General features: G+C 50.1%; 3 protein-coding genes across 3 annotated transcripts; 2 read left to right on the top strand and 1 right to left on the bottom strand.

Annotated features, from left to right (window-relative positions):
- Positions 1–805: 805 nt before the first annotated feature.
- On the top strand, positions 806–5141 carry CALR (calreticulin). The gene is made up of 9 exons (XM_043967511.1): positions 806–1025; positions 2151–2252; positions 2554–2757; positions 2952–3046; positions 3138–3347; positions 3501–3614; positions 3722–3865; positions 3964–4056; positions 4255–5141. The coding sequence occupies exons 1-9, from the start codon at positions 893–895 to the stop codon at positions 4459–4461; spliced, it is 1302 nt and encodes a 433-aa protein (XP_043823446.1). The 5' UTR covers positions 806–892; the 3' UTR covers positions 4462–5141.
- Positions 5142–11544: 6403 nt separating this feature from the next.
- RAD23A (RAD23 homolog A, nucleotide excision repair protein) lies at positions 11545–17510 on the top strand. The gene is made up of 9 exons (XM_043967462.1): positions 11545–11788; positions 12856–13017; positions 13195–13388; positions 14856–14911; positions 15070–15197; positions 15624–15702; positions 15790–15920; positions 16022–16186; positions 16467–17510. Exons 1-9 carry the CDS (start codon positions 11717–11719, stop codon positions 16578–16580), a joined length of 1101 nt encoding a protein of 366 aa, XP_043823397.1. The 5' UTR covers positions 11545–11716; the 3' UTR covers positions 16581–17510.
- Positions 17511–18299: 789 nt separating this feature from the next.
- GADD45GIP1 (GADD45G interacting protein 1) lies at positions 18300–23439 on the bottom strand. The gene is made up of 2 exons (XM_043967471.1): positions 23026–23439; positions 18300–18660 (listed from the first exon to the last, which is right to left on the bottom strand). Exons 1-2 carry the CDS (start codon positions 23376–23378, stop codon positions 18309–18311), a joined length of 705 nt encoding a protein of 234 aa, XP_043823406.1. The 5' UTR covers positions 23379–23439; the 3' UTR covers positions 18300–18308.
- Between the last annotated feature and the right edge of the window lie 1385 nt (positions 23440–24824).

The following is a 24824-nucleotide window of genomic DNA, read 5'->3' as shown; positions in this document are numbered from 1 at the left end:
TTGGACTCTTCTGCCTAGGGCCCCTAGAATCACCCTTCTGACCGAGAGCCTAGTATTTAGTCCCGAGTCTGAGAGCTAAGTGGAGCGAATGACAGGACCAAAGTCACAGAGTGGGGGCTTGGCCCAGATTTCTGAGTAGCACCCGTTTTGCCCCTTATGATGGTGCTGCTCCTTTGCCCACCCAGCATGTGACCTGGTACCCTTCACACTAGGGGGAGGATGGTGCCAGTAGGGCTGGGGACAGTGCCTGTGGCTGGGCACAGGGAGCTCCTGCTCCTGGGGTTTCCAGTCCAGCTTGAGAGGCTGACAGGGAAGGTCCCAGGAAAAGTACAGGAGGTTTAGGTTGGGACCCCGTGGGGAGGGGGTCTGGCACAAGGAGGGCTCCTTTCCTGAGCTGAAGGATTCCAGGAAGTTCTGGAGGGGGGCCTGGGGTTAGGGGGTGGGAGTCAGCCGCTTCTTTTCCGCCCACTCCACCTCGATCTTTAAGAAACCGGTGAATAAGGAGGGTAAACTGGAGAGGGGAGATTTGGGGGGGAAGCGGGAGGGGATTGTCACATGACTCGAGCCGGGTCGGTGAGCTTCCCTCCCCCTTCAAGAGGAACTGTGGGCGTCCCCCACAACGCGTGGTCGTTCCTCATTGGCTCGTGGCTGCGGCCAATAGAAAGCGGCCATCTGGGAACCCAGCGTTCCGAGGCGCAGCCTAAAGTGCTGCGCCGGCTCGGGGCCAATCGGGAGGGGCTTTGCGGGTCTCGGGGCCAATGGGCGGACTTAGAGGGCGGGTCCACAGGCCGGGCGGCGTTGGTTTGAGGGGGGCCGGGTATAAAGGCGATCGGTGGTCGGCGGCCGCTGTCCCTACTGCAGAGCCGGAGTGCTGCCGTTGTCTGCGGATCCTATGTCCGTACCCGATCCCCGCCGCCCCTACCTGACCCTTCCTGTCATGCTGCCGCTCCTGCTGCTGGGCCTACTAGGCCTGGCCAAGGCCGCGGAGCCCGTGGTCTATTTCAAGGAACAGTTCCTCGACGGAGGTAAACGAGGGGCGCCCGGGCCTGCGGCCCCGCCCCATCTGGGGCTTCCCGGGCCCTCCCGAGCGCCTCGCCCCTACTGCCCGGCCTTGCTCGCCTTAGAGGGGCTTCCTGGCTAGGGTGCCTCCCGCCGGGGTGGGGGGACGTTGAAGGAAGGGGCCACGCGCACCCTCGCCTGCCGCTGTCACGGGGGGAGGGGAGGGGGTCGCGCCTCGGCCGCTCTTGTCATCCCAGGAGCGTGGGAGGCACAGTGGCCGCCGGAGTCCGCTCCCCTTGGGACGGCGCCGCATCCCCGCCCCTCCCCATGTGGTGGCTACGGCCCTCCCCGGGGCCCCATCTTTCTCCATTATCCCCGAGGGTGGCCAACGTTGGGTCCCCTGGGGCCATTCCTCCCCCGTCCTTTCTCCCTCCTGCAGCCACCTGCCGCTGGCCACGGCCTTCCTCTCCCTCGACACCTTCCCCAGCCTTGCTGAGCTTGCTGCTTGGGGGTGCGGTGGGGGGAAATGAGGGGCAGGGAGGTTCCACAGGGCAGAGATCCCCGGGCCCAGCCTGAAGGCCGGAGCACGAGACTTGGAAGCCCTCTTTGCTTCGGATCTCGTCTGTGCCCATGGAAACCTGAGGGGTGGGGGTACAGGTTGGTTCCTAGAGAGTTAAAACCTGCCGTTATGAAGGTGCATAAACTGAGGCACCAGGAGGATCACTTCAATCTGAGCCTGGGCTTTTATTCTCTGTAAAATGAAGAGGCTGGACTAGAAGGGCCTGAGGTGGCATTTCAGTCCCAAGTTCTGCTTTGTTGACCTTGTGTGAGCCCTCTCCCCCCCTTTTTTTTAAAGGACTGAATTTCCCTATTCACAAAATGAAGGGCCTTTAAAAGTTTCTTTCTCTTTCTAACATGGGGGGCCTGAGACTGGTCCAGCTGGAGATGGTTGTTGGAGGTGCCTTTCCTTAGCAGCTGGTGCCTGGAAGGAGCAGAATAAAGTCCCTGGGGAATGCTCAGCTCTCAGAAGCTTCCTGTGGGAGGCCAGGTCATGATGGACAGGAGTAGAAAGATGGTCACAGACTCTTCTCACATGTTCCACTTCCCCAGGGTTGGGGAACATGAGGGCACTAACCTCCTTCTCTCCTCAGACGCTTGGGAGGATCGTTGGGTGGAATCCAAGCACAAGAGCGACTACGGCAAGTTTAGGCTATCCTCTGGCAAGTTCTACGGTGATGAAGAAAAAGACAAAGGTAAGGGGCTGCCTCTGCTGGACCAACTCTGGTTCTTCGTATGCTGGCAGTGTAGTATTGAAGAAGTCTCCTCCTTTTTTAACCTAAGCCTCGATTTCCTCATCTATAAAGTGAGAGGGTTAGGTTTGGATCTCTTAAGGCCCCTACCTACCAACTCTGAAAGTCCTCTGATTACATTGAGGCTGTGCCCATCCAAGGGAGTAGGAGTCAGGATTGGACCTGGGACAGAAGGCCAGCTGTGACTGGCAGGGCAGGAGAGCCCTTACTTATCCTGAGGGCAACTTTCTCCCCATGCATTTAGGGCTACAGACAAGTCAGGATGCCCGATTCTATGCCCTGTCCTCTCGCATGGAGCCCTTCAGCAACAAGGGCCAGACGCTGGTGGTGCAGTTCACTGTGAAACATGAGCAGAACATTGACTGTGGTGGTGGTTATGTGAAGCTCTTCCCTGCTGGCCTAGACCAAGCCAGCATGCACGGAGACTCAGAGTACAACATCATGTTTGGTAAGTACCTCCTTCTCTGGTTCTGGGTGGTCTCTAAGATGAGAGGCTGAGGTTGGCAGACTGAGGTTTGAGGAAGGAAAGTGACTTGACCCCAGGCTCCTTCCCTCCCAATAAGCCCTTCATAGTGGCTCTGGGGAGCTGTGAGAGGGGAGCCCTGAATTCTCTGACCAGTTCCCCCACTCCCCTTTCTTCAGGCCCTGACATCTGCGGCCCAGGGACCAAGAAGGTCCATGTTATCTTTAACTACAAAGGCAAGAACATGCTAATTAACAAGGACATTCGCTGCAAGGTAAGCTATGTTACAAATGGTGAAGGAGTGGGAAGGATCCAAGTCCCATGAGACTGTTCCTTCATAATTACTGTCCTCCCACTGTTCACAGGATGATGAGTTCACCCACCTGTACACCCTCATCGTTCGGCCAGACAACACATATGAAGTGAAGATAGACAACGTTCAAGTAGAGTCAGGCTCAATGGAAGATGACTGGGACTTCCTGCCTCCCAAGAAAATCAAGGATCCTGAGGCCAAGAAGCCCGAGGACTGGGATGAGCGAGCCAAGATTGATGACCCCACAGACACAAAGCCAGAGGTGGGTTGCTTGCAGTTCAGAATTCTTCCTGGCTCATCCCTATCCACTGACCATCCCTTCAAATTCCCTTCTTCCTCTATGCTCCCCCCCACCCCCCACCTGGGAGGAAAAGGGTTTTTAGAGGCCTGATGACATCATCTTATTGATCCTAAGGACTGGGAGAAGCCTGAACACATTCCTGACCCTGATGCTCAGAAACCTGAGGATTGGGATGAAGAGATGGATGGGGAGTGGGAGCCACCAGTAATCCAGAACCCTGAGTACAAGGTGAGGCTGGGAGGGTTGCCTGATGGGGCCTGGGAAGTGGGAAGACGATGGGAGGAATGGCAGCCCTTGCCTGACCCTTTCCATATTTTCCCCACTCCCCTGTGTAGGGTGAATGGAAGCCCCGGCAGATTGATAATCCCGACTACAAGGGCAAGTGGCTGCATCCTGAGATTGACAATCCTGAGTATACTCCTGACCCCAACCTCTATGCATATGACAGCTTTGGTGTGTTGGGCCTGGACCTGTGGCAGGTGAGGAGAATGTCGTGGAATCTGGGCTACGGCTTTGTACTCGGCCAGTGCTGAAGTGGAGAATCTTGGTCCTACTTCTCTGATCCTTCTCTCTGTAGGTGAAATCTGGTACCATCTTTGATAACTTCCTTGTCACCAATGACGAGTCCTTTGCAGAAGAGTTTGGTGAAGAGACCTGGGGGGCCACAAAGGTAATTCCTCCTTCCAAAAGGGATGGATGCAGTGCAAGGGTGGCTTCCATTTGGTGTTAGGGGAGCTGATCTCAAGGGAGGCCCCTGTGTCCCAGAGGCAGGCAGGCTTTTCTCTGCCATCTCCCAGTCCAGATAGCACAGAATCTGGGGGGGCAGGGCGGGGAAACAGGCTGAGGTGGAGGTGTGTGCATCTGGCAGGAGGCAGAGAAGAAGATGAAGGAACAGCAGGATGAGGCAGAGCGGCAGCGAGAGGAAGAGGAGGAAAAAAAACTGAAGGAGGAAGAAGAGGCTGGAGAGGACAAGGATGACGAGGACAGAGATGAGGAGGACAGAGAGGACGAAGAAGAAGATGACAAGGAGGAGGAGGAAGATGAGGATGGTGCCCAGCCCAAGGACGAGCTGTAGGGGGCTGCTGCCTGCCTGGCCAGGGCCAGGACTGAGGCTGGGAGCACCCCGGGGGCCGGGCCAGGAGCCAACTAATGTCTCTATGAGACTGGAGAACTGTTTCCAATGGGTGGGGTTGTTTGTTTGGGGTTGGGTGTTTTTTTTTTTTTGTTTTTGTTTTTGTTGTTTTTTAAACTGATGTTTGTCTCCATTCACTCTCCCTCAGGTCCCTTTGCCCCCATCATCCTCTTGGGGATGGCAGATAGTGTGGGGCACCCTTTAGCCAATGGGCGCAGGGGGCATGGGGATCCAGGGCATCGCTCTGCATGGATGCTCAGCCTCCCTGTTGACTAGCCAGGGATAGAGACTTCTGATCCTAAGCTGCCTCCTTTCCCCAATCGGCCTCAAGTCCCGGCTCCTCCGTTTTGTCCCCATCCTCAGGAGCCAGAAAGAAGGGGAGGGGGCTGCCCGCCTGGCCCTGTCCTTAGGTATCCCATAGCACTGAGTGGGGCTAGGGTTTGGCCAGTAGCGCCTAAGCCAAACTCTTTGCTCCCTTTTTTCCCTCTGCCAGGGCTGAGGGCAGGGGTGGGGGCAGAGCCCCTGTTGGTGGGGGGTTAGGGAGGGGGTGTCAGTTCTTGCTTGGTCACATTGAGAATGTAAGAACAGAAGAGAAATTTCTATTAAATTAAGTTTTGTGTCTCCCTCATGTGTTTGATTTCTTGGAGGGGGAGGGGAATGGGGTAAGCTACCTGGTTCTCTGAATTGCTGCTCAGCTCTGCTGGGGAAGGGAGCTGGTGGGGTGGAACCGAGATAGATCCCTTGGGTGGGTCTGGTCAGTGTGAGGCATTCTGTCTGGTGGCTGCTCTGGCCAGAGAAGATGGAATGAGTTTGTTCTCTCTGGCCTTGGTGCCTCTGGTTTATTTCCTTTCCCCACCTGTGTTGTAGGGCTCAGAGTTCTGAATAAGTGGAGAGACTTTGGCCCATGGCTTCTCTCCAGGAGCCCAAAGGTTGTATTATAAAGGAAAGCTTTTCGGGAAGACCTGTTAACAAAACTTAGGAGCCTAACAACCTTTAATATATAAAACAAGGTGTATAAAAGTTAACAATTCAGTTTGCTTTTATAATTATAAGATTTAATGTGATAATACTGTCCCTTTGTGAACTAATTTCTCTTTTCTTGATAGCTTTTCTTTTTAATTGATACACTCTTCTAAATCTGTTTTGGGGGGCATCAGCATCACTAGCCACCACTTCCCAATACTTCCCAACTCTCCACCTTCCCTGGTAACAAATAGTCAAGAAAAAAAAATCACATAATAGCAATGTCTGAAAATGTATGTTTGTTCTGCATCACAGTCCATACATTGCCAAGGGAGGCCTAATTCCAAGTTTTCTACAGTTATCACTGGTCATTGCTTTTAAGTCAGTTATTTTTCTTTGTTGTCAGGATATAAATTCTAGCTCTGCTATTCTGCATTACTATGGACAAGTTTTTCTGAATCAGTCATTGGCAAGGATAGTCCCTTAAATTCACATCCTGCAGTGTGTAGAGTCATCCACAAATGATGGGCACCCACATTATTTCCAGATTTTTGTCAATAAAAAGTGCTGCCAAGAATTTTTTTGAGGGTTTGCTGAGCCCCCCCCCCTTTTTTTAAAGCAACAAACATTTATTTTTTCTAGTTACATGTAAGGGTAGTTTTCAATATTCATTTTCATAAGATTTAGAGTTTCAAATTTTTCTCCCTCCCTCCCTTAATATCCCCCTCCACAAAATCGCAACCAGGTTATATGTGTACAATCCACAAGTGTTCTTTTTATCAGTTCTTTCTATAGGGGTGCATAGTAAGCTTCCTCATTAGTTCCTTGGGATTGTCTTGGATCATTGCATTGCTGAGAGTAGTTAAGTCATTCACAATTGCTCAGTGAACAATACTGCTGTCACTATGCACAATTTGCAAGGATAGTCCCTTAAGTTCATATCCTGCAGTGTGTAGAGTCATCAGCAAATGATAGGCACCCACATTATTTCCAGATTTTTGTCAATAAAAAGTGCTGCTGTGAATTTTTAAATATCTCTATGGGTCCTTTTCCCTCTTTATGACCAGGGGTAGGTAGTGGATCATACATTACAGTGATTGCTGTGTATATAAAGTCTGGTTACTTGGAATAATTCTTGTTCTTTGCCAGAATGGTGGGACGAGGGCTGTTTTTCAGCTTGTGTTGTGATCAAGAAACTTTTAATGTGTTAGACTATGAATTTGAGAGCCCTTGATTGTAGCTTCTTTATTTCACCAGAGACCCAGCACAAACTGCTTTGCACATGGCAGGCATTAAGTTGTTTGAAAGGAGGAAATGAAAGTGGAACTATATTTAGGCTGGGTCCCTGGATGAGGATCCTAGGGAGGGTGTAGCTATTGTCAGGTTGGGAGGTTGGGAGAATTTGGTACTGGGCTTGGGTCTATAGTAACTAATGGGCTTCAAGGTATGTAGATTGCTAGTAAATTCTAGAAAGGAGGGAGCATCAGGGACTAGACAAGTCCAGAGAGAGACCCAAATAGTTCATCTGGCAGATGAGGTCTCTAAAGGAGATCCTAGAAAGAATAATAGCTGATATATATATATATATATATATATGTATGTATGTATCTTACTGTGTGTATCTATCTATCCATCTATCTATCTATATCTTACTGTGTTCTGGGCACTGCTAAGTGCTTTACAATGATCTCATTTGACCTTGGAAGGTGGGTGCTATTATCCTCATTTTTACAGATGGGGAAACTGATAAAAACAGGTTAGGTGACTTGCTGAAGTTTTCAATGGGATTTGAGCTCTGGTCTTCCTGAGTCCATGCCCAGCTCTGTATGCACCATGCCACCTACCTTCCTGAAGAAGTGCCACATTTTAGTAAAGGCAGACAAGCTAGGCTGCATCGAGAGGAAGTCGACAAACAAGATTCTGAGGATCCTTAAGACCATACCAAGATTGGAGGAAGAAACTATGGATAAGCTTTGGTAAGGAGATAGGCAACATGGGGCATATGTAGCAGCTAAAGAATTGTTTTGAGAGGGCTTAAGCTTGGCCCCTGGGCCCAGATCACTGGATGGAAATTTGAGCCACCTGCTGTCAATGTTATTATGGGGGATCTCCCAACAGGGATGGATGAGATGGCCTCTTCAGTTTCATTCAAGGTCCTCTGGTCCTACTTCCAAGTCTTTGTTTCATAGATGAGCAAATAAACCGTCCCAGAGATGAGAAGGATCATAAAAGTTCACCCAGAGACCCGACAGAATAAGGATTATTTATTAATAATAACTCTATAACCCTAACTCTATGGTCATTGTCCTTTCTGGCTACAACACAACTATCTATTGTCCTGTGTATCCAACTTAAGTTGTATCTTCTCTGAAGTTCTCATTTGTTCTATCCACTGCACCACCTAGCTGCCCCTCATTCCTGTACTTTCTAGAACAAAGCTGCCCTCCCTGGCCATAGTAGAATGAAGGACTATTTGTATCTCTGGTGTTTAGTACAATGTTTGGGACATCGCATGTGATTAATAAAAATGCTTGGGGGCAGCTAGGTGGAGAAGTGGATAGAACACCAGCCCTGGATTCAGGAGTACCTGAGTTCAAATCCGACCTCAGACACTTAACACTTACTAGCTGTGTGACCCTGGGCAAGTCACTTAACCCCAATTGCCTCACTAAAAAAAATAAAATTAATAAAAATGCTTGTTCATTCATTTATTAATACATTTACTCAATGAACTTAACAAGTTACTGGATTGTGAGGAGAAGAACTAGAATGAAAATCTGACAAATATTTATGAAGGCCTACAGGGTGGTGTAATGGATCTTCCTGATTTCAAATCGGGCCTCAGACACTTTCTAGCTGTGTAACCTTGCACAAGTCACTTCACCCTGTTTGCCTCAGTTTGTTCATCTGTAAAATGAGCTGGAGAAGGAAATGGCAAACCACTCCAGGATCTCTTCCAAGAAAACCCCACATGGGGTCACAGAGAGTAGGACAAGAGTAAAACAACAACACTGTACTGTTCCAGATGTTAGAAACTCAAAAAGCTTACATTTTACTGGAGATTTATAAGCAGGGATATGCTGTAGCTATTTAGCCATTGAGCTGATTGTTAAATTTTCAGCGTGTGCATCTATATCTCAAAACCCAGAAAATGTGGTTTATTTTGTTGATTATAATCTAGAATAGATATATCGAACACTAAATTGCAGCCCACACCACTCCTGAGTGCGGCTTGAACCAGATTAAAATGTAATTGGGGGCAGCTAGGGGGTGCAGTGGATAAAGCACTGGCCCTGGATTCAGGAGTTCCTGAGTTCAAATCCGGCCTCAGACACTTGACACTTACTAGCTGTGTGACCTTGGGCAAGTCACTTAACCCCCATTGCCCCACAAAAATAAATGTAATTGGGAAATACTTTAAATGAAAATATGATAGAACATAGAAAATACATGGCTTTCTAAGTCACTATGGCCTGCAGGAATCTGTGTAGTTCAGTGACTGACATTTCTATAGAGTTTGATATTACTGCTTTAGACATAAGAAAGTGATGAAGAAAATGTTAATAATGCAAATTAAATTTAAAAGTGTGTTGTGGCACATATTTCTTTTCTTTTCTTTTTTTGCGGGACAATGGGGGTTAAGTGACTTGCCCAGGGTCACACAGCTGGTAAGTGTCAAGTGTCTGAGGCCAGATTTGAACTCAGGTACTCCTGACTCCAGGGCCAGTGCTTTATCCACTGTGCCACCTAGCCGCCCCCATGGCACATATTTCTTGCAAAGTATGTTGTTAAAAAATTTACCAGCATATCCCTGGGTAAGTAAATATGAGAAATTTGTAGAGAGAACTAACAACTGGGAGGAACAAGAAAGGCCTCCCATGAAGGTGGCACACCTGAGCTTTGAAGGAAGCTAGGGTTTCTACCAGGTAGAGGTGAGGAGAGATTCTTTGCCAGTGAAATTTGACATATGTATGAATCGCTGAACTAGGCCCTGAACAGACCAAAATCTAGAGGTATCACAGTGGTAGGAGAGGGCTTTATAGTGTCACCTGAAGCCATTACCTAGGGAATGAAGCCTTGTGGAGATCTGAACTGGCAGCTGCTTCATGCAAATGATGCTTTGGCCCAGTAGCTGTAGCCACTGAAGACCTAGGGATGAAAACCCTCAAAAAGTATCAAATGGTTCAGCAACAGAAAAGGATATGGTTTTAACCCTGGCAATGACATAAAATGACCCCATGCATTGCTGCTGCACCCAGGACCCACCCACTTGACTTTGATCTGAAACTTCCTAGCTGTGTTGTCTTTCTCTAGTAGGATGTGAACTCCTAGAGAGGAGGGATGGTCTTGGTTTTCTGTTTCTCTCTGGTGCTTTGCAGAATAGGCACTTGATAAATGCTTGTTTGCTGGTTTCCTTCTGTATGGAGCAAACTGCCTCAGTTTACCCAAATAACTCGAGGAGACCACCAAGTCAAGCAGAGACAGATTTATTACATTCCCATAGGAATGGGCAAGCTCAATACCTGAACCGCGCCAGCTAATACATGCCTTGACCTTATATAGGAATGTTGGTCAGAGGGGAAGTCTCCAAGCACACTAGGTCGAGCTCACAATCTAACATCCAATCCTGTCTCACCCAGGGTGCGTGTTCAGCTCGTGATCAATGTATGGAGACATGCATACGTGTTCTAGGAACAAGGGGGAAAAGGGGAGGGGGAACAAGGTCAAACCAAAGGAAGAAGAAACAGGGGAGTGACAGTCAGATGTTTCACATCTCACAGTTCCCACTGACTCCCCTCTCCCGGCCCCTGTCTCTAAAGATATTCAACCTGAATAACAGGAAGAGTCACTCAGGTGCTTTAGCATTGTTTTGTAGTTGTGTTAATTCTAGAAGGATGACAGGGTTAAAATTTATCTTCGGCTATGTTGGGAAGTCAAAGAAATAGAATAAAGAATAAAAGAATTGTTGGGACCCTAGGGTCAAGGGGATTCTGCTCTGAGAAAAAGAGACATGTCACTTAACATCTGGTCTCAACTCAATTGCTGCATCCTGTGCCGAGCCCCGTTCTTTCTTCTTGAGTCCCGAGTATTGAATTGGTGGGCAAACTCCCTGACCCACTGACTGGGGTTCTGACACATGATGGATTGCAGACAAAACTAATATGTAGCTGACAAGTGGGGAGACTGAGCAGAAGTAAAAATACTGTTAATTGGCAATAAAACTTAAAGGAGACAGTGAGAATTTGACAAGCAATAAACTTCTAAACTAACTATACTGGGGCAGGGCTGGGTACCTTCCAGACCCCATCCTCAGAGTTTAATCTGACTCAAATCCATAATCACATCATACACTTCCTTCCTTCATTTGTTCATTCATTCATGCATTCAAGGATAATGTGGTCAGTGAAAGCCTTAGTATCAAGGGATGCAAAGCAAAGGAGTGATCCAAGTTAGGTGGTTTTCCTGGAAATAATTGTAATTTTCTTGAAAACATAGGGCATGGGCTTTGGGGATGGGGGGGAGGGGCGGAAGGACTTGATAGTATAGGGGATGAGGATTTAGGGAGAATTGGGACAAGAGAAGAGCTGGAATATATAACAGCCTGGCTCTGCTCACCTCTCCAACCCATTACAAATGGGGCAGAAAGGTCACAGACCAGGTTTTGAATACCTGTTCTTCCATTTGCTACCTAAGTGACCATGGGCAAGTTACTAACATCTCTGAGCCTCAGTTTCCTCATCTGTAAAACTAGTGGACTTGTAAAGTCCCTTTTAGTTTAAAAATCTATCACACTATGATCCCCTGGGGCCATTTTGTGACACCATGACACCACCCAAAACAATGACGTCACCATACGAGAATCCTCTAGTGCGCAAGCTCCAAGAGAGAAGGGGCGGGGCGGGGGGGGGACGGCTACCCCTGCGATAGGGACAAGGTGGTTCCTCAGTACGCATGCCCGGGATAGAAAGAAAGGGGGGGGGGCTTTTCTTTTTCGTTCATCGACCCCTGACACGTGACCGGGGTCACTGCGCTCGCGCCTCCTCCTTCCTTCATCTCGTCACGAGGCGCGCATGACCGGGAAGCAGTTCCCGGCGTGGCTCAGGGCGCTAAGATGGCGGCGGCGTGAGTTGCATGTTCCCGAGTGTCTACTGTCCCGGGCTGCCGCGTCGGACGGAGTGAGGGACGGACCGGACGGACGGAAGCTGCCGCCGTCGCCGCCCACCCGGGCCCAGCCATGGCAGTCACCGTCACCTTGAAGACGCTGCAGCAACAAACGTTTAAGATCCGCATGGAGCCGGAGGAGACGGTGAGGCCGGGATCGAGGCCGGGGACGGCGGCCGGGACGGGACAGCACAAGTCCGACTCGGCTTCGCCCTTCTCCCCGAGGGGCGGGCCAGACACAGCCCCTTCCCACCCCATCCCCCTCGGTCCCATTCCAGGCCCCTCACCCCCGTTTTCTCTCCCCTTTCGTTCTTTTTCCTAACCCACTTTCCCGTCCTCCCCCCTTCTCTTCTGACCCATGTCTCCTAATCCCCCCCTTCCCTCTCCCTCATCCAATCCCCCGTCCCCCCATCACACCCTCTCTCTCTCCTGCCTTCAGCGGTCAGCGGCTCCTCCACCTCCCCGGCTTTCTGGGTCTTTAGGAGTGGGGAGCCACCCCCAGAGCTGCTTTTTGGGGAAGGGGGAGTGTGCTAGCAGAGCTGTGGTTCTGGCACCCCTTCCTCCTCCCTCCTTCTTAGCCTGAGTGGATGATGAGGATCATGACAGTAGTGGTTTACATGTTGACAGTGCGCGGTAGCTTCCCCCGCTGAACAAACCTGCAGAGTGGGTAGTGGGGGGTCGTTGCCGTGAGTAAAGGAGGCATGACAGGGGAGAGCCGGGGGAGACACAGGCAGGCAAAGTGCATTTCGTGGGCACTTGCTTTGGTTGTAGTGTTAACTCTAGGCTGAGGCAGGGAAAGGATAATCCCTCCTTTTCCAGACCTTATTGGACTAAGGTCCCTTCTAAATCCCCTGATCTCTAAATCCTCTGCTTATATGAAAGATGATGAAATTGAAGCCCAGGAGGAAAAAAAAAGAAAGACCTGCTTAGGTTCACACAGTGAATAAGAGCTGGGATGAGAAATCAAAGCTTCTGACTTATAGCCTGGGCTACTTTCCGTGTTGGCATGTGTTCCCTTCTCTTTGTCCCCAAAGTGCTGAGGGCCCAATCTATAAGGGTCTACCCTTCTCTGGTCTCCTGACTCTCACTGTGTAGCCCTTGGGCAAATCCTTTCCCTGTTTTGGGCTTCAGTTTTCCTATTTATAAAAGGAGGGAGTTGGATTCTTTTTCTAACAGCCTTTCTTGACCTAAATTCTATGATTTCCTCCTCAGGTGAAAGTGCTCAAGGAGAAGATTGAAGCAGAGAAGGGTCGTGATGCTTTCCCTGTGTCTGGACAGAAGCTTATCTATGCAGGAAAGATCCTCAGTGATGATGTTCCCATCAGAGACTATAAGATTGATGAGAAAAACTTTGTGGTCGTCATGGTGACTAAGGTCAGGACAGACAGGATCCTGGGGTAGTGGGAAAGAAACTATAAGACATTCCAATGATGGGGTGTCACCAACTATGTCCTAGATAGATTAGGTCTATCCAGGGTGAGGTCTGTGCCCCACCTATGTTGGGATTGATAAAAACACGGCTCTGACATGTGTTCTTTTTGGCTCTCCCAGGCCAAAGCTGGGCTTGCCACTTCGGCACCTCCAGAGCCGTCTGCCCCTGCTGCTGCCAACACCCCGGAGCCCTCCACACCTGCCCCACCAGCTCCCACCATTGTTGCCATGCCTCTGCCCCCGCCAGCTCCCAGTGAGGAGAAGAAGCCCACAGAAGAGTCAGCTGCTGGGACACCTCCAGAGGCTGGGCCTGGGTAAGGACTTCCCAGGGTGTGGCTGAGCTCTGGGCTTATCGCATTTTCCCAGGATCTCTGTACTGGAAAGGGACTTCAGAGGGTATTAATTCCAATTCCTACATTTATAAACTAGGTAACTGAGGTCTAAAGGGCTTAAATGACTTAGCCCTTCTGTGTCATTCTGATCACTTATCATCCAGCCTCTGCTTTAGACTGCTTTGAGACTTTCAATAATAGGGAACTAGCTCCTGAGGCAGCCCATTTCATTCTTGGACATCTCTAATTTTTTAGAAGTTTTTCCTTAAATTGAGTCAAAATCTGCCTGTCTACAACTTGGACCCATTCTACTCAATGCATTGTACAGTGTGCTCCAGGGCACTGGCTCTGGTGTCTCAGGATCTGGCTTCAAGTCCCATGGTTGATACTTTGTGTTATGTGAACTTGCACATGTTACTTTTATTCCTTGGGGCTCCATTTCCTCGTCTGTAAAATGAGAGTTGACGAGATGGCTTCCAAAGTCCCTTCTAGCTTGAATTAAATGATCATGTGCTCCAAGTTTTACCCTTTGGAGTCCAGCAGGACAAATCTGATCCAGTTCTCACAGACAGGAGACCGCTCCCATGCTTCTCTGTCTGTCTTGTCTTCTGTCCCCCCTCCCAGATTGGAGGTGAGGGAGGTGAGTCTGAATGTTGGAATGGGACCACAGAGGCCGTCTGAGTGTAGCCTGTTCCTACTGAAGGAACACCTAATCCTCATGAGGCCCCCAGCCCACTGAAGACCGAAGCACAGGCAGCCCTGGGCTGCTTTGGGCCAGCTCTGCTTGCTGGGAAGCTCTTCCTCAAACCAAGCCTCACTTTGCTTCTCAGCAGGTTGTGCTGCTTGTATTTCTGTCCATAAGTCAAGGCGAAGTAGTCCTGCACGTGATAGCCCTTCAGATGCCAAACTGCCCTCCTGTAGCCTCGCACATTCTCTTTTCTGCCCCAAACTGCCTCAGTTCCTTCAATTGATCCTCATGGGGCTCATTCTCCTATTCTCTTCTCATTCTGCTCACCTGTAGTGCCCAGAACTGACACTTATGCCCCTCCTGTGGTTTGAATGGGACAGAATGTTCTTCCTTGCTTTGAACAGTGTGACTCTACTAGCAGCCTTGGATTGTTCTAATTTTCCTTTTTTGGCCGCTTTGTCACGCTGCAGAATTGTGTTGAGTTTGTAGTCTGAAAACTCCCAGATGATCACCATGGGCACTGGGCTGTCTAACCAGTTGAGTTTTTGAACCCAAGTATACAATTTAACATCAATCCCCATTAAACTTGACCTTATTCAATTTGGGCCTTGCTTCTAGCCAAGCTGTTTTTAGATTCTGACTGTGTTATCCAGCATTTTAGCTCACTCTCTCCCAACTTGGCATCTTCCATAAATCTGACAAGCTTGCCTTTGGTGGTTTCATCCAAGTCATTGATAAAAATGTTTCTGTCAACTCTACAGCTCTCTTCCCTCTTCAGGGAGCAGCGGGCAGGAGGATGACGCAGCCTCTACACTAGGTGGGTGGCTGGGTGGTGGGCCGTTCTCTGGTTGGGCACCAGAATGAGGGTCCTGGGGCAAGGGGTGGGTAAAAGGAGGAGAGGCTTCTGGCTGAGGGAAGGGGGCTGGAACCAGCCCCAGTCACCCCAGAGCCTGCCTTCTCTGTTCCTCCCTTCAGTGACAGGCTCCGAGTATGAGACAATGCTGACTGAAATCATGTCAATGGGCTATGAGCGGGAGCGTGTGGTGGCTGCTCTGAGGGCCAGTTACAACAACCCCCATCGGGCTGTAGAGTACTTGCTGACGGTGAGCTGGGTCCTGGGCCCCTCCCTGGGGATGGAGGAGGTGGAGCTTCCTTCCAGCTGCCCTGGCTTGTGGAAAGAGCCCTGGCATTTACTCCTGCCCTGTTAATCTCTGCTTGCCTAGATGACCGTGACGCTCATTTCCTCCATTTGTGGCATAAAGAGTTTCTAGGCTCTTGTCAGATCCAGTTTGGGAATGATGGGTCTTTCCTAGGTGTCCCTTTTCCCCAACATTCCTCCCTGGGAAGGAAAAGGCAGGGAGGATACCATGATCACTGTTGTTTAGGCTGTGCTGTCTTAGGCCAGCTCCTTGATAGATTCTGTGTTTCCTCTGCTTCCTACCTGGCAGAGGACTGGGCACATGGGAGAGAGAGCCCAGCTTTTGCGAATAGGGTAGAATGGGTATCTTATACCCCCTTTGGCCCTACAGGGGATCCCAGGGAGTCCAGAGCCTGAGAGTGGCCCTGTACAGGAGAGCCAAGCCCCTGAACAGCCTGCCCCAGAGGGAGGTAAGTAGTGGGCACCAAGACAGGAAAGAGAAGAAAAGCTCTTTGCCTAGGTCTAAAGGGGGTTCCTTCCCATATCTGCATTGACAGGTGAGAACCCCCTGGAATTCCTCCGTGACCAGCCTCAGTTCCAGAACATGCGACAAGTAATTCAGCAGAACCCTGCCTTGTTGCCAGCCCTGCTACAGCAGCTAGGCCAGGAGAACCCCCAATTACTGCAGGTGGGCAGAGGGTCCCTGGTTTGGCCTGGGCTTCCTGACTGCCAGGGAGGGCAAGCCAGTGGCCCTATCAGTGACCTGGCTTCGTCCACTTTGGTCCCCAGCAAATCAGCCGGCACCAGGAACAGTTCATCCAGATGTTAAATGAGCCCCTGGGGGAGCTGGCAGACATTTCAGATATGGAGGGAGAGGTTGGGGCCATTGGTGAGGAATCTCCTCAGATGAACTACATCCAGGTCACGCCGCAGGAAAAAGAAGCCATAGAGAGGGTAAGGGGCCCACAAGGGTGGGAGATGGGCTGAGAGAGGTGGCTTCTGGGTTGCTTAGAGCAAGGATGGCGCCTCCCCCTCCACATCCCCATGGACTTGGAGTGAAGACCTGTGCTTGAATCCTCTTTCTGTTCCTCCCTGGGTGACTATGGGCAAGTCCTAGCCCCGTTCCTGGGCCTCAGTGTGGGGTGGGAATGGCTGCTAGCCCCTTCCAGTTGTAAGGACTGGGATTCCTGTGACTCACACTCCTCACCCTCATCTTTTGGTCCATCTCCTGCAGTTGAAGGCCCTGGGGTTTCCTGAGAGCCTGGTGATTCAGGCCTACTTCGCTTGTGAGAAGAATGAGAACCTGGCAGCGAATTTTCTCCTGAGTCAGAACTTTGATGATGAGTGATCCAGGGAGAGAGGGAGGGAAACCAAGCTCACCCCCCCCACCCTTACCCCCCACTGCCGACAAAAAAGTTTTATAGAAGACAAATATATATATATATATATATATGTATATATATATTCATGTTTATTTAAGTGGGGAAAAAAACCGACTACCCGAGTGCCCTTTTAACTTCCCTCTCCCCCAAGAAAGTTGGGGCCACACACAGCTGTAATAAGGCTGTCCTTGCCCCAGCACCCCCCCATTTCTGAGTGTGCACGTGTGCACGTGTGTGAGTGTGTATGTGTGTGAGAGCTGGAGCTGGCGGCCTGGCCAGGGGATTTGGAGACAGATGGGCCCCTCCTGGCCTGTGGCCCAGCTTGCTGCTGAGACAGATGGAGCCTTGGCCCCAGCTCCCAGCAAGCAGGTCTCTCTTCCCTCCCTCTCCCTGAAACTGCTGATGTCCCTACCCCCTCGTGGGGGGGGGGTCTGAGGTGGCCCAGCTCCACCCCTTTTTGACTTGGGGTAGGGGTGGGAGGAACCTGATCTTCCCTTGGAATGAAACTGTCCAAATTCTTCCATCTGGCCTTTTTCTAGGAAAGTCGAATGAAGGATAGCTAGGGCTAATTGCTTATCACCAGCCTGAGTGCTGGGGGGGGGGGGGGGGGGCGAGTGTTAGGGAGAGAGCAAAAAACCTGAAGTAGGCAATGGAGGGGCAAATAGCACCTCTTCTTCCTGTTGCCTGGTGAAGAGCCAGGGGGCTCTTAATTAATCCCTCCTGCTTGGCTCTACAAAGGGCTGCATTACAACAGGCCTGGAGGGGCAGGAGCTCTGGGTAGGATGCTCACTAGAGAATGTGTCTGGGCCCTTCCCTCTTGCCTTCACCCTGCCCTCCCCCCAGAAATGTGTCTCTGATAAAGGTTTTGAAGTGAATAAAGTTTTAGAAACAAGCTAGGGGCAGCTGCTTTAGTTCCTGTGTTCTGTCTTGGGAGGCCCCATGTGGAAAGAGATGGGACGAGGCCTATGCAGACAGGCTCTTGAGCCATAGGGAAATTTCTCCTTGGACCTAAGAAGGATGGGCTACCTCTTATGAGGGTAAACCAGCCCTTCACTTGCCCCAGCTGCTCAGGCTTGGCCCTTCTCGGAGTCAGCTGCTTTGGTGAGCTTTGCAGAGCCAAATCCTGTGATGCTCTGGCCCTGGAGGGAGGAGGCACCCGCCTCCTTCCCCCCCAGCTAGGAGAAATGCTGGATGGGTGAAGCCCTCCCTCTAACACACATACTGCTGTCTGTTTTGGCTACTTTCCCCCTTGGTAATTGGCTAATTACCGGAGATTAATGTTGGTAAACAGAAGCCTTCTCCCCCTCCACCATCTGCTCCTCCATTATTTCCCCATCGTCTCCCCCTGCCCCTTCCCCCAGTGGTTGGCAAAGCTGAGAGCCCCCCGTGTGGGCAGGGAGCCAGCAGCTGAAGATCTGGGGGTGGGGTGGGACAGGACCTGGGGATTCCCCTTCCTGTGGACAGTGACCCCCAGGTACTGGCAGGGCCCAAGCCATCCAGCTACATGGGTTGTAAAGCTTAGAGCCAGATCATTTAAGTTCAAGCCCTCCTTTTACAGGTGAAGGAAGAGTCTCAGAGAGGAAGGGGCTTCTCAAGATGCACAGATTCCAAATGATTCCCAGCACACAATGTGGCTTCACCTCCACACCAGGTGGAGCAGAGGAAGAGAAGTCTGGACACAGATGTGCTGGGCACTAAGCTTTATTGGAGGGGTTTTCAGCAGGCTTGCTGCCTGAGCTCCCTGGCTCCGTGTTTCCGGAGCTCTCGGCGGCCGTTTGCAAGGCTGCCATTCTCGCTGCCTCCTTCTGCTGCTTCTTCTCCTGCTTCAGACGCTTGCGGTCCTGCTTCTCCAGCTCCTGCAGCAGTTCCTGGAAGCGGGAGCTTCTTGGGTCCACATCATAGCCAAGCTTCTCCTGCGCCTCTGCCTGGAGCCGAGCCCTTCGGGCCTTCTCTGCCTGTGCCTTCTCCCAGCGTTCACGTTGCTGCTCCCTCCACTCCATGATCATCTGTGGCATCTGGGCCATTCTGGCCTCAATGAGCTGCTCCCTGGAGGGCAGGGAAGTGGGGTGAGTGGGGACTGGCAAAGCTACCACAGGGCTTGGGCCTGTTTCCTCCTGTGGCTCACTTGGTGTGGCCCTGCTTTTCACAATGGGAAGGGCTCTGCAAGGCCCAACTTATTAATAATAACAGCTGTCTTTGCTCTGCTTTGTTATAACTCAAAAATCATACTGTCCCTATGGCTGAGGAAACAGGCTCGGGAGGTCACGCAGTGAATGTCAGCACAGGGCCTTCAGCCCAGACTTTCTGGCTTTACATCCACTACAGAGAGGCACAGGTGGAGAGCTGGGAGGGACCTCAGTGGTCCCCTTGGTCAGCCCTTTCATTCTAGGGAACTGGAATCAAGGTCCAAAGGAGTGATTTGTTCTATAGGGAAGTGGCAGAGGTAGATTCGAACCTAGATCCTCTGACTCCAAATCCATGACTCTACCATGCTGTCTCTAGTCCCACTTCCCCTATGAAGCTTTCCAGCATGGCCTGCACTTTCCCTACATCCATTAACACAGGGATGGGCATTGAATGTATTCGTGTCTCCTGTGCTGACAAAGAGGATGACAGAATAAAAGGAGGCCATTGGCCGTGCCCCTTCTTCTCATCTCCTGTCACTCGGATGCTTCTGCTACCTTCTCCTTCATTTCATGCAGCACATGAAGAGGTAGAGTAACTACCTGCTTAACTACCAAGTGGCCCCATGTCTTCCTGTCTCCTCCAGCAGACTGCCCCTCGGTCATCCCACTGTCACTTATCTTTAGTTTCTAGTGCCTCCGGACATGCCCATGTTTCTCCATTCTCCAAAAACCCTCATTTGATCCTTCCATCTCTGATAACCATTAGCCTCTGTCTCTTCTGACTTTTGTGGCCAAACTCCTTGAGAAAGCTGCCTCTACCTTCTCTCTTCTCAACCTGGGTTTCTAACCCCATTACTCCCCCCAAACCAATGACTTTAATTGCCAAATTCAATGGCCTTTTCTTAATCCTCATTTGTCTTGAAGACCTCTCTGCAGCCTTTGACACTGCTGATCACTCTTCTCCTTGATGGTCTTTGCTTTCTAGATTTTCGGGACACATCTCTCTCCTGCTCTCCTACTTACCTGACTGCTCCTCCGTCTTCTCCAGGTCAAGTCTACTAACCATGGGTTCCACAGGGCTTTGTCCTGGCCCTCTCTTCTTTTCTCTCTCTATAATACCTCACTTGGTGATCCCATTGGCTCCCACAGATTTAATTATCTCTATAATGGTGATTCTCAAATCTGCCTATTCAGCAGCAATCTCTTTGCTGACGTCCAGTCTCACATTTCCAAACTACTTTTCAGATGTTTCCAACTAGATGTCCCACAAACATCTTAAACACAACATGTCCAAAACAGAACTTATTGTCCTTCCCCTACCTGCTAACTTCCCTATTACTGTAGAGGGCACCATCAGTCTCAATACCCCAGGCTCATAACCAGGGCATCATGCTCCATTTCTCACCTCCTCCCCTGCATGCAATCTGTTGCCAAAGCCTGTCGATTTCATCTTTGCAGCATTTCTGCAATATACCCCCTTCTCTCCTCTGACACTGCTGCCACCTGGTGTAGGTCCTCATCACCTCATGCCTGGACCAGGGCAATAACTGCTGATGGGTCGGTCTAACTCAAGTCACTCCCCATTCCAACCTTTGCTCCATTCAGCAGGCATTTTCCTGGAAGCTTGGATCTGACCATGTGTATGCCCCTACTCAATAAACTCCCTATTGCCTTCAGCATCAAATACAAAGCCTTCTATTTGGCTGGCATTCTTCATAATCTAGCCCCTTCCTACCTTTCCAGCCTTTTCATACCTGACTTCCCTTAACAGACCCATCCAGCGACACCGGTTTCCTGGCTGTTCCACAAACAAGACACCCCATCTCTCAGCTCAGGCTTCTTCTCTGGCTGTGCTCCTGCCTAGAATACTCTCCCTCCTCATTGGTTCCTACTGGCTTCCCTGGCTTCTTGCAAGTCCCAACTAAAATCTCCTCTTTTATAAGAATCCTTCCCCAATCCCTCTTAATTCTAGTTACTCCCCTGTTGATTATTTCCAATTCATTATCCTGCATATAGCTTGTCTGTACATATCTGTTTGTCTCCCCCATTAGATTGTAAGCTCCTTGTGGGCAGGGACTGTCTTTGGGTTGTTTTTTGGTTTTGGTTTTTGGTCTCCCCAGCTCTTAGCCCAGTGCCTGGCACACAGAAGGCTCTTAAAAATGTTTACTCACTGACTGATGAGGGAAGGGGAGACTGGGCTCCAGACCCCAAGCTCTATTTCTACAGAGACCTCCAAGATCCAGCCTGCTCCTGGTTTGAGTTAATAGTCTGCCAGAACTGGAAGGGGTTTTAATTATTAGAGATCATCTCATCCCTCATCTTACAGATAAGGAAACAGGAAGAAGGAACATTTCTTGTTTATTTGTTTTAGGTGTGTCCAACTCTTCCTGACCCCACTTGGAGTTTTCTTAGCTAAGATACCAGAGTAGTTTGTCATGTCCTTCTCCATCTCATTTCTCAGATGAGGAAAGTGAGCCAAACAGGGTTAAGTGACTTGCCCCGGGTCACACAGCTAGTGTCTGAAGTCAAATTTGAACTCAGGTCTTCTTGACTCCAGGCCAAGCACTCTATCTACTGTGCCACCTAGTGCATCTTTGTACATGGCATCATGTTGAGCACAGGGATACAGAAACACATCACTTAGCTTTGCAGCTTAGGGAGGGAATAGAAAATGAATGAAGATAAGGAAAAAACACTAAAAACTGGAGATCAGATATGGCTGTCCAGTAAAGTCACCCAACCTGTGCCTTGAAGGAAGATTCCACTGCCAGAATCTCTTCCCCATACCTATCAAGGCAAGCTAAGGCCTTCCACTGGGGCCCAGGGCTACCCTTCAGGCCTTTTCCCCTGTTACTCAACCGTGTGACAGCTAAACCAGAGCAGCTTCTGCCTCCAGAACATGCCCTACACCTTCCTAGCTGAGTCTTTGCTTATCATTCTGCTCCCTAAGCTTGGAAGTCCCTCACTCCCTCTCTTGACCCAGTTCATTCCTACCTGTTCTTTAAAACAAACAAACACAACCAAATGCCCAGAAGGGAGTGACTCGATCAGTATCCCACAAGCTTCCATGTCTTCTGCCTCCAAATCCAGTGTTTAAGCTGTCTCAATTTGCAAAATAGCTCAATGATAAAACTGGGAGTTAAACTAGATAATAACTAACATTTACACAGCACTTACTACACACCAGGCCTGTGCTAAAAGTTTTACAATTATTACCCCATTTGATTCTCACCACCACCCTGGGAAGTAGGTGCTATTTTCACCCCCATTTTACAGATGAGGAAACTGAAGCAAACAGAGGGTAAGTGACTTGCCCAGGGTCACAAAACTATGTCTGAGGCTGGCTTTGAACTCAGATCTTCATACTCTACCCACTGAACCACCTAGCTGCCCTAGATAACTATATCACCTTGGAAGACAAGTCCTTTCCCTTCTCTGTGCTTTAGGTTTTTCTCCTCTGAAAAATAAGGTGGACAGATGAAGATACCTTTAAGGAGTTTTCCAGCTCTAAATCTCATAAAACCCTGATTCTGGCCTCCTTGGGACTAGGAAGGTATCCCAACTCCTTCCATAGGTGCAGGCCTCGTGATACAGGGAACCAAGAACCCCAAGCTCCTAGCTTGTAGGTTTTGTAGAACTTTAAGAAGGAAGGGGCCTGAAAATCATCTAATCCAGGGGTGTAAAGCATAGATAGAAACAGAGGCCACTAAATGGTGCATAAGGATTTCTGAAGGCTACACACCGATTTAGAAAACCATATATTAATGTCACCTGTGTTTTATTATACTTTTAAAATTTGTGTTAAATACCTCCCCAATTTAAATATTTGACACCTCTGGATTAGATAGATCAGACTCCATTCCAATCCAACTCCCTACTTTATGGATAAGCCATTTTGGACAGTGAAGCTGTTTAGTGGGAAGGGCACTTAATATGGAAGTATATGCAATGGGTTCTAATCCTGGCTTCGCCACTTACTAGTTACTCGGCTGGTGGGTCAAATCACCCTTCCCTCTTTCTAGGTCTCGGTTTCTTCCTCTGCAAAACGAGGTGATTGTACTACTCTCTAGATAATGTGAGGTCCCTTTCAGGTCCAGAGAGAGGTAAGGGCTTGCTCAAAGTGCCACAAGGCCCATGCTACGGAATACTAGCGCCTAAACCACCTGCTGACTGAGCTGCTTTTTACAGACGAGGAAACAGGCCTAGGGGATGAAGGAGCCTGTCCCCCCCACCCCGTCCGTGGGGACCCTCCCTCTCCCCCCCCCAACCCTGTGCGCGAGCCCACCTCTCCCGGCGCTCTCGCTCCTGGGCCTCGGCGCGGGCCCGCAGCGCCTCCTGCATGGCGTGCAGGCTCGGCTGCCATTCTCGTTCCTCGGCCTCCAGCTCCTGGAGCTGCGGGGCCGTGGGCCACAGCGAACCCGGGGCCACCCCGGACGCGGCCCCAAAGCGCCCGAACTGCTTAGCGGCGAAGCGGGGCCGCAGCTGCCAGCGCGGGGTCAGCGGGTCTGTTGGGTCGGGGGTGAAGGGCTTACGCGGGTGGAACGGGGGCGGCGGGGCCCGGTAGGCGCGGGAGGCCGAGGCCGCCGAAGGAATCCGCAGCATCCGCGCGCTGCACGCCCCCAACACGGGCGCCGCCATCTTGGCTGCCGGCCGGGGTCCTAGCCGACCGGTTCCGGGGTGTCTGTCGCACTGCCTGCGTCAGAACGTGAGCAATCCGCAGGGACGCGCCGAGCCTTTGTTGATTGGCTGATCGCTTATCCGGGACTTCGTAGTCTCGCTCTCGTTCCCTAAACTCGACTGGCGAACTCCTTTCCTGCCGGTTTGTGTTCCCGAAGCCTGTGCGAGTGATTCCAGGGGAGAGCAAGTTCCTGGAGGGCAGGCACTTACCCCCTCCCCGCTTAAAATCTTTGTATGCCTAGCGCATAGCGGCGGCGCGCAGTAGTATTTAATAAAGACCACGGTGAATCAAATGAAGCCGCTAAATCTATTGCATCACCCGGATAATGCAAGCTTGAGGATCAATTTAGTGGAAGGAGCTCTGGGGTTTAGCGCCAGGGGTCCCGGGTTCTTTTGGCTCTGCAATTTTCTTGCAGTATGTATGTATGACGTCATGGCTGAGTCCCTTTCTTTGGGTTGTCACAGCTTATCTGGGGAATAAAAGATGAAGCTGAATGATTGATTGAGGCCAGATGAAGTCCCTTCTGATTTAAAATCCTATGATATCAATAGCACCGTGACTTTGGTTAAGGTCTCTTTGGTCTCAGTTCCCGATTTGCAAAGGGAGGGGTAGGTTTAAATCCAGTGCTCCTTTGAGCCATCTAATAATTCAGCAAGTATTTATTACGTAAGTCCTCACCATGTGTCAAATGCATGTACTGCCCTCAAAAACTTTGTATTCTACTGGAGTGTAAGAAACCCATAGTCATATTGTTATATTTTGATGGTGCTTAAAGGTTTATAAACAAAGAACTTTCCCGTTACAATGAGTACGGGTCTCCTGCCTTTGAAGTAAGGGAAGAAAATGCCATTCCGTTGTCACAGGTCTCTTAGGGGATTTCCAGTTGGAAGAAGATGATGGGGGAGGCAAAAAAGGGTTAACAAACACCATTCCATTGAGGAGGACTTCCTTCCTTGGGGAAGAGCAGAAGGGCCATTCTATCAGGTCTCCTTCCTGTTTGCCATAAGGGGAAGGGGAGTTAACACCGTTCCTTTAATTCTCAGTACAGGCAGCTAAGTGGTACAGGAGGGTTAGAGCTCTGCATCTTGATAACCAGAAAGACCACAGTCCAGATTCAGCCTGAGACACTACCCTGGGCAAGTCATTGAGTTTAAAAAAAAAAAGGAAGTCTACCTCAGTTTCCCTACCTTTAAAATGAGCATAATAATAGCACCTACCGTAGAGCTGTTGTAAAGATGAGATCACATTTGTAAAGTGCCTGGCACATAGTAGGAGCTTAATAATTGCTTTCTTCCTACTTTTCTAGCACTTGTCTCCTCTCTTTGAACTTTGAAGTTCTAAGGCCAGAGCTACCTAAGGCAGGGTGGAGTTGACCCTGAAGTCAGACTCCTATGGACAATAAAAAC

The sequence above is a fragment of the Dromiciops gliroides genome, chromosome 1 (assembly GCF_019393635.1).
Source record: "Dromiciops gliroides isolate mDroGli1 chromosome 1, mDroGli1.pri, whole genome shotgun sequence".
Taxonomy (NCBI): domain Eukaryota; kingdom Metazoa; phylum Chordata; class Mammalia; order Microbiotheria; family Microbiotheriidae; genus Dromiciops; species Dromiciops gliroides.
Note: the sequence above shows the minus strand (reverse complement) of the source record. Positions and strands in the feature narration are given on the sequence as shown.

Coding starts and splice junctions, on each gene's coding strand:
- CALR (XM_043967511.1), top strand. CDS start 893: ATGTCCGTACCCGATCCCCGCCGCCCCTACCTGACCCTTCCTGTCATG. Junction 3,348..3,500: donor CCACAGACACAAAGCCAGAG/GTGGGTTGCTTG, acceptor ATTGATCCTAAG/GACTGGGAGAAGCCTGAACA. Junction 3,866..3,963: donor TGGGCCTGGACCTGTGGCAG/GTGAGGAGAATG, acceptor TTCTCTCTGTAG/GTGAAATCTGGTACCATCTT.
- RAD23A (XM_043967462.1), top strand. CDS start 11,717: ATGGCAGTCACCGTCACCTTGAAGACGCTGCAGCAACAAACGTTTAAG. Junction 13,389..14,855: donor CCTCCAGAGGCTGGGCCTGG/GTAAGGACTTCC, acceptor TCAACTCTACAG/CTCTCTTCCCTCTTCAGGGA. Junction 16,187..16,466: donor AAAAAGAAGCCATAGAGAGG/GTAAGGGGCCCA, acceptor CATCTCCTGCAG/TTGAAGGCCCTGGGGTTTCC.
- GADD45GIP1 (XM_043967471.1), bottom strand. CDS start 23,378: ATGGCGGCGCCCGTGTTGGGGGCGTGCAGCGCGCGGATGCTGCGGATT. Junction 18,661..23,025: donor GAGCGAGAGCGCCGGGAGAG/GTGGGCTCGCGC, acceptor CCTGCCCTCCAG/GGAGCAGCTCATTGAGGCCA.